General features: G+C 32.6%; 1 protein-coding gene and 1 long non-coding RNA gene across 2 annotated transcripts; one reads left to right on the top strand and one right to left on the bottom strand.

Moving 5' to 3' along the window:
- The first annotated feature begins 4,212 nt into the window (after positions 1–4,212).
- On the top strand, positions 4,213–6,819 carry LOC107852324. Its single transcript, XR_001669400.2, has 3 exons — positions 4,213–5,097; positions 5,259–5,515; positions 6,005–6,819. It is a non-coding gene; the product is annotated as an uncharacterized LOC107852324 (long non-coding RNA).
- On the bottom strand, positions 5,628–7,709 carry LOC107852323 (pollen-specific leucine-rich repeat extensin-like protein 4). Its single transcript, XM_016697388.2, has 2 exons — positions 7,354–7,709; positions 5,628–6,782 (listed from the first exon to the last, which is right to left on the bottom strand). The coding sequence occupies exons 1-2, from the start codon at positions 7,538–7,540 to the stop codon at positions 6,028–6,030; spliced, it is 942 nt and encodes a 313-aa protein (XP_016552874.1). The 5' UTR covers positions 7,541–7,709; the 3' UTR covers positions 5,628–6,027.
- Between the last annotated feature and the right edge of the window lie 633 nt (positions 7,710–8,342).

The following is an 8,342-nucleotide window of genomic DNA, read 5'->3' as shown; positions in this document are numbered from 1 at the left end:
TTGAAGAATGAAAACTTTTGATAAATTGTTAATTCATTCTCAAGGAATGAGAATTTTTGATAAATGTTAAAATTATAGATCCATTCCCTGAGGTCAATGTGATATTTAGTAAGGTATATAAATTTGTACTTTACTGTGAAAACTACATTCAGAAAGAGTAGAATGAATTATTCTGAAATTTACTCCTGAAGTAGTAAGTTTGCAATTTATCTTAAACCTATTCCTGAAATAATAGAACCTTGAAATTTACTTCTAGAGTAGTAAATTTGATATTTACTCCCGAAGTAGTAAATCTGATATTTACTCCCGAAGTAGTAAGATTATGCAATAGTAAAATCTTGCAAACTACTCTCGAAGTAGTAGGCCTTTTTACTCTAGTAAATAACTCATGTCATGATAAATTTAGAGTTTACTAGTTTAAATATTTTTTGTTGCGTGAATGATTTTGTTATCCCGAAGATGAGCGTATTGAGTTTTATACATAGAATAAAGAACTAGAAGATTCTTCAAGAGCTATTACTTGTTCTCATGATAAGTTAATTGAACCAACTAATGTTGGGACTGAATTCTCTAAAATATGAAAAACGTAAAAGGTGAATAAGGGCCCATTCACCCGTAATTTGATTTGATGCATCCATAAAATAATTACATGTACGTTTATTGTCAGCCTGCAGTTTGACATTCATAAAGTTGCCTTCTCATTTAAATTGAGTCAAGAGCATAATTTTCAAATAATGCAGTCAAGACAATTAATCTTGATAATGCAGGTTATATTCAAGTTGGTTTAGCATTGAATTTCTCATATAAATAGCTAGGTCATTGCTTATGAGAACAAAGATAAAAATTATCGGTCTGAAATATATATTGCATGCAATAGCACTTGTATGCATTAGAACAATAAATTATGATCAATTCTTCCCTCTCAATTGGTACAGAGTCAGGAACCATATATTTTCCATCTAATAGTTTTCGGATGTGCGCTATGTAACTAATAGATATACTTTGATTCACAAAGATGGATTCTCCAAAATAGATTGAAGTATATGTTAGTTTACCTAACATAAGGGGGAGATAATAAGCAGCTAAGAAATATGTTAAGAATTATCATTAGTACGATCCTCATTTAAAAGATAATTCTAGTCAAATGCTAGAAGCCTTTGTTGACCCACAATTGATTTTATAATTAGCTGCAGATGCTCCTATTATATGCTTTGAAAGACAGAGTCTATAGCATGCATGAACCATGGTAGATCAATCAGTTCCAAATAAAGTAATTCTTGAAAGAAAAATGGAGCAAATGATCATAACAAAGAGGCTATATGCTCTTAAAGAGAGACGATATAACGCTTCGTGAAACTTCAAGAAGATTATCAGGTACCTGAAAATAATAAAGTGATGAGATCTCAATAAGCTATGTCGTAATGTGAGCCGATACAAATGATATCTCATCGACGATATCTTTAGTACAATAGCACACAATATTATATAATATTATGAAGATCTGAATTTTATATTTATTTAAGCATGCTGACGTATAAATAATTATCAAGTGGAATATGCTTCTTGGTAAGCATAAGCTTTATTGTGGCTACAGTCCTGACACTAAAAGATGTCATGTATTTAATATTGAATGGTTCACTTGATAATGAAATTTAGATGAGAATTCCAGAAGAATTAAAGATTGCTGAAGCATAGAGTTCAAAGTCTCAAAATTATTTTCAATTAGATTACAAAGATTGTTATACGATCTAAAACAATCAGGGTATATACGGTATAATCGCCTTAGTGAGTACTTGATAAATGAAGGTTACATAAATGATGTCATTTGTCTTTATATTTTCATTAAGAAAACGACATTAGAGTTTTTTTTATACTCGCTGTTTATGTGGATGACATAAATATCATTAGAACTCTAGAAGAGGTCCAAAAGACAATTGAATATCTAAAGAAAGCATTTGAAATGAAAGATCTTGGAAAGACAAAGTTTTATCTTGGTCTGCAGTTTGAACATTTAGCAGACGGGATCTTCATCCACCAATCTGCCTATACTGAGTATGTCTTGAAATAATTTTAGACGGCCAAAGCACATTCATTAAATAATCTAATGATTGCTCGATCACTTGAAGTGAGTAAAGATTCATTCCGACCTTCAAAAGAGGGTGAACAGATTTTTGATCCTGAAGTATTATATCTCAATGCTATTGATACACTTATGTATTTTGCTAATAGCACAAGGCTTCATATAGCCCATTCTGTTAATTTACTAGCTAGGTAAAATTCTTCTCTTTCATGTAGACATTGAAACGAAGGTAAGCATATATTGTGATATCTAAAAAGGCCTATTGATATGACTCTATTTTATACTAACAAGGATAGTTTAGATCATGTTATTCATGCAGCTGCAAGTTATTTATTTGACCCACGTAAAGCTCGATCTCAAATAGACTATGTGTTTGCATACGGAGGTATTGCGATATTGTGACGATCTATAAAGTAGTCTATTGTTGCTACTTCTTCAAATCATGCTGAGATAATAACTATTCATGAGACAAGTAGAGAATGCATATGGCTGAGATCAGTGACATATTCCATCAAAGAAAGATGTGGCCTAAAGCTCGATATCAAGGTTTCCACAGTTATATTTGAAGACAATACAACATGCATAACTCAATTAAAACGAGGCTTTATAAAGGGAGATAGAACGAAGCATATTTCGCCAAAGTTATTCTTCACATAAGATCTCCAGAAGAATGGTGATATTGATGTACAATAGATCCGTTTCAGTAACAATCCAACAGATTTAATTATCAAATCTTTACCAACTTAAACTATTGAGAAGATGGTGCACAAGATTGGAATGCGAAAATTGAATCAATTGAATCAGGGTCTTCATCAGGGAGAGTAAGAATACGCGTTGTACTCTTTTTTCCTTAATCAAAGTTTTATTCCACTAGATTTTCCTGATAAGATTTTTAATGAGGCAATACTCAAATGAGTATTTAGTAAAATTTTTTTTTACATGAACATTCAAGGGGAAGTGTTGTAAAGTTGGATGTCATGTGTCCAATATGAAGGACATGTGGCATACCTTAGATAAATGAAAAAACCTAGTCACAATACACCTCTTTCATTTTTGGATAAATTTTCATATTGTCTTTGGCTAAATATATAGTCATAATCAATGAAACAAGTTAGAGGATTTTGCACACTCATTATTATTATTTCTTTATACTTTGTTACTTTGATACATAATTTTATAACATAAATATCATTCTTACTGACATGACATTAAGAGTGTGTTTGGTAAATGAAAAATATTTTCTTGGAAAATGTTTTCCTGGAAAATAAGTTGATTTTCTACTTATTTTCTCATATTTGGTTAGTGAGTGAAAAATATTTTTCGAAAAATATTTTATGGTGTTAGGTTGGTGAGTATAAAATATTTTTTAGAAAAATATTTTCTAGTGGATTGGTGAATGAAAAAATATATTTTAGAAAATACTACTAACTGTTAACTAGTATATCAGTGTTTTTAGCAACTCAATAATTTGTAAGAACTAATTTAATTATAACAAATAATATTAATATCGAATACTAAAATATTACAATCACTAAATTTAAGAAAGTATTAATTAGCAAAAATGAGAGACACTTTTCAACAGTTTGTCAAGACAATCTCAAGATACTATAAGCAATAAAAATATAACGGAACGATAAGCTTATTCAACCTTGTAACATAGGTGAATCTTTCTCTATGCATATGAAAATAACAATGCATTCAACGAACATTGGAAAAGGAAAAAATTCGGACTTCACTATTTTTTATTTCAAGCAGTGAAAACTTAAAACAAAGTACAGTGAAAAATATTTTCTAGTAATATAAATTTTTTAAGTCATGTGAATATGAGTGTTGTTGGGGTGGAAAAGAAGAGCGGAGTAGGGACATAAGTCACATTTGTCATTTTTCGAAAAATGACTTCTCTTGATCCATGAGAGAAGTCATTTTTCCTTAAATAGAACAAAATGAGTTATCTTGGAAAATATTTTCCTAATATTTTACTACAACCAAACAAATAAAAATAGAAAAACATTTTCCATCATACCAAACACACCTTAAAAAAAATTACAGGCGAATATTTTTTCTAAAATATAAAAATAATTCCACTAAATTATTTATTATATATAATTTTTTTTTTTAAAAAAAAATCCCCTGCCCCATCCCCTTTCTTCTTCTAACCCTTCTGCAAATTAATCCTTTTTCTTTCTTCAATCTTTCTGTCTGCTTACTTAATTAATTTCTTCATGAATGAAAAAAAATATATATGAATAAGTAGTGAATTTAATTCATCTTTTTTTCTCTTCAATCTTTCCATCCTTTTCTCCCTCTTCTAACCCCTAATCCTCATCTACACACTTTATTAATTTCTTCAGGAATAAAAAGAAATATGTATGATGAAGTAGTGAATTTTAACACCCTTTTTTACAACTTCATTATAGAAGAGAAATAACCATTCCTTTTCTTCTAATATTCAATTCAATTTGTCACAAGTAGAATAATTTTTTTCAGTTTTTACAATCTCTAAAAGCTTAATTTTCTAATACCCGCTTTGCTTCAAAAATGTTCACACAATTTCTTACTAGGATTACTGTAACTGTGTTTCTTCAATTCCAACGACGTTTCTTGTTTGTTTTGCCCGTAATTGCATTCAATCAATGAATCTATCTATTAATTTTTTTTTTTTAAAAAAAGAGTTTTAGATTGTGTTAATTAAAATTTTAAAGCGTTTTGATTGTAGAAGGAGAAAGAGGGTGCGGGAATTTGGAGAAGTAGAGAAAGAAAAGGTTTTGCAGAAGAAGAAAGGGGAGCGGTGGGGTCGAAAAAAATAGGGGGGGGGGGGGGGGGGGGGTGTTTTGAAAGAAGGTGGTAGGGCTTGAAGTAGAAAGATTTTGTTGTTTTTTGACGGGGGAGGGGAGTTGAGGGCTGTGTTCTTTTTTCTTTTATAGTATAATAAATAAATTAGTGGAGTACTTTTTTTTAAAACAAATTTTGGCGTGGCAATAATGTGATGGCTGATCTTGCGATGATGATAGCACATGGTGATTTTTTATGTATTTACTTCTTTATATACTGGACCAGTTTAACAAAAAATCTCGCTTCACCATTATCATTAGTGGCATAACTACAAGGAAAAGTTTTCAATTTATATATATCCCAATTTACCTTCAAAGCTATATTTCACTATTTTTTTCTCATGCAGTCAATTTGGTTTGCTTCTCTGGACTGCTGGTTGCCAAGAAGACTAATGATGCAAGTAATTACTGATAATGGATGGCGTTTGGCAGCTGAATACTGCATTTGTGCAATGAATGCATATGAGTATGGTCATGTTAGTGCATGGTATTCAAATGAGAAATTAGATGAATTCTACGTCATGAACTGATGGTAAACGAGCATTTCATGAAGCAAATGAGAATAGAGTGATTGCAAGGAATTGGAATACATCAGTCTTGGCTGGTATGTTTTTGCCTCTTGCTTTGTTGCCATATTACAACCCCTCAATTTATTTTTGGCCGCGGTGACAGTTGAAGACATTTGGTAGAAAAATATGCTATACAACAGAAATCGATTGCAGAATGTATCTTTATATTTATTAGTAACAAAAGAATTAGAAACAAGGAGCTGTTACTACAGTCACTTATTAATAATGAGCTTTTATTGGAACTTTATAAATAATCACAGTAACTTTGATCCCCAATGTCACTTCCCCTATGCTTCCTAATCAATAAACAAGAAAAAGGTCTTGGTCAGAATCATGTTAAGTGGTAGTATGAGTACAGTTCCCCATTAGTTAATCATAAGTAGGTGAGTCCTGTATTTCTTTATCACCAAGTCCTCAATATATCTTCCCTCTTTTTTTTCCTTCTATCTTGAATCCAAGGGACTAAATTTATTGGAGAGCTATTCCCATATAATGTTCGATGTATAACTACTAGAATTTTGCAGGTTTTTGTATTGTTGCATTCGGACTAAGGGGAGTTCTTATTCGGGGATGAAGCAGAACTGTGAGGAACTCCAGGGAAGCCACGCATAGGTCGGAATGGGAATGGAGGGAGATGAAATGGTGAAGTTGGTCGTAATGGGGTTAAACCTGGTACATATGGTGGAGTGGAACCAAATATAGGTGGTGAGAGAATTGGAGGTGATATTGAAGGCGGAGCCATTGGAGGTAAATGAAAAGTTGGTGGAAATATTGAAGGTGGAGATGTTGGAGGTGAATGAAAAATCGGTGGAAGTACTATAATAGGTGGCAGAGGAGGGAGCTGCGGCAAAGGAGGCAGTCCTGGAAGAGGTGGAAGAAAGCCTTGATTAATGGTAATAAAACTTGACATTGATGGATAAAATATGGGATCATTAGGAGTTGAAGTTAAAGACTTGTCAGGATATGCTTCTTTCTTGTTGGTACTATGGATGCTTGGCTTTTGGTTGCAGAGCTTTGGTTGGTAGACAGGTTTGTAAGTGAAGAATCCAGCAGAGAAAATATGTGTTCCCTTTTTCCTCGACTGGAGTCGGAAAGAAGAAGAAGAAGCTTCTGTCGATGCCACAGCGCAATGTGGCTTACTGCTGCTGATTAGCCTGGCCGAACATCCCATAATATGCTTGACATGTTTGTCCACCAAGAAAGGAAGGTGTATACTGAATTCTCCACGCATATTGGTCGTCACTTCTTGATAAAATCTTTTTCTTTTGCCTGAATTGGCACATTCTACTGCCGCAATAGCTCCTAAAAGATGAAATATGCATAAAAATAAGTTATTTTCCTTACAATTCTCTATTTTCCTTTTCCCATATAAAAAAGAAGTCATTTTTCATTCACAGTTATCTCTACTTTTAACTTCCTTTCACTAATTTAGCAACGCTTAAATGATTGGAAACATTTAAGTAAAAATATGATACCCAAGGCTTGATTTAATCTTAAAAGCTAACTCAAAGGGGAAGGATTACCAAGTACAGATAAACAGATCACCACTCCATTCTCCAATCAATGTTGGATTTAAACCCACTCTAACACCCCCTTCACACTTGGGCCAAAACTGAAGCGTGGACCGGGATCCTAAACAGGGATGAACTTGGCTCTCATAGCGTAAAAGATATGACATATGGGTCTAACTCAACTCCAAAAGCTAGCTCGTGAGGGAATGATTTCCCAAGTTCGTACAAGCAGACCATCAATTCATTCCCCCAGTGATGTGAGACTCTAATACACCTAAATTTTTTTAAGAAATAAGTAATGGAAAACAACTTTTATCATACCAAACACCCATAACTTCAAAAAGCTAACAAGGATGATGAACCTGAAATGAAGTGACTGGCCTTTGACAGATCCTGCTTGTGACAAACATCACAGTAAACACTTCCTACGACGACTGCATTTGGATGATGACTGGAAATAGGCCTAGCTTGAAAAGCTGAAAGGTTATAGAACGCGAAACAAAGGAAGAGAAGCATCATCCAAACCCAAGATATTCTGTTGTTGATCATCTTTTAGAATAGCTTTTCAAGGGCAGGAAAAAGCTACCACATGGATTATTCTTTAGCATTTAAAATGAAGATTTCAACTCTAAGTTGTAATTGCTTGGCTTCCTAGCTAGTAATATTTTATACTAGATATTTTCTGAGTTTATGGGAGACTCATGTATTCAATAAAGTTTGGACTTTTTAAACACAAATAAATTGATCATGGATGTTGCCAATTTCTCTATATCTGGTCATGCGAGACATGTGGGTACTGCAAAGTTGCAACAGTAGTCACACCTTGCTACTACCAACAAAGACAACAATACAGGGATTATGTTCACAACTTTTTTGGTTATATTTTTTTACTAGTTATATTAATTTATTAGTGTGTTTGGTATGGAGGAAAATGTTTTTTCAATTTTCCTATGGTTGGTTAAAATGTAGAAGAAACCAAAGAGATAATATTTTACTAGATTATATATAAATGTATCTAGGATAATATTTTTCACTTACATATCGAACCCTAGAAAATAGGTCAGAAGCTGACATGTTTTTCAAGAAAATGTTTATGAAAGGTACTATGAAACACACCCTTAATTAATCTATCAAGAGGAGACAGTTGGTCCTTGTTGTTCTTGCGAAATTATGATTCAACGGGTCCAATTTGTTTGCACACAAGAACGAAGAGGAGTTCGATCATATTTTTGCTCTAAAAATTGTACTGTACTAACAAAATAAACGTTTTGTGTAGGTATAAATGTTGAATTCATTTTTCTTACATTTTTGTGCAATTGCATTGATAAAGTTGTTGTTGATTAGGAGCTCA

Source organism: Capsicum annuum, chromosome 4 (assembly GCF_002878395.1).
Source record: "Capsicum annuum cultivar UCD-10X-F1 chromosome 4, UCD10Xv1.1, whole genome shotgun sequence".
Lineage (NCBI taxonomy): Eukaryota > Viridiplantae > Streptophyta > Magnoliopsida > Solanales > Solanaceae > Capsicum > Capsicum annuum.
This window is presented reverse-complemented; position numbering and strand designations above follow the sequence as displayed.

Coding starts and splice junctions, on each gene's coding strand:
- LOC107852323 (XM_016697388.2), bottom strand. CDS start 7,540: ATGATCAACAACAGAATATCTTGGGTTTGGATGATGCTTCTCTTCCTT. Junction 6,783..7,353: donor GGCCAGTCACTTCATTTCAG/GTTCATCATCCT, acceptor TTCATCTTTTAG/GAGCTATTGCGGCAGTAGAA.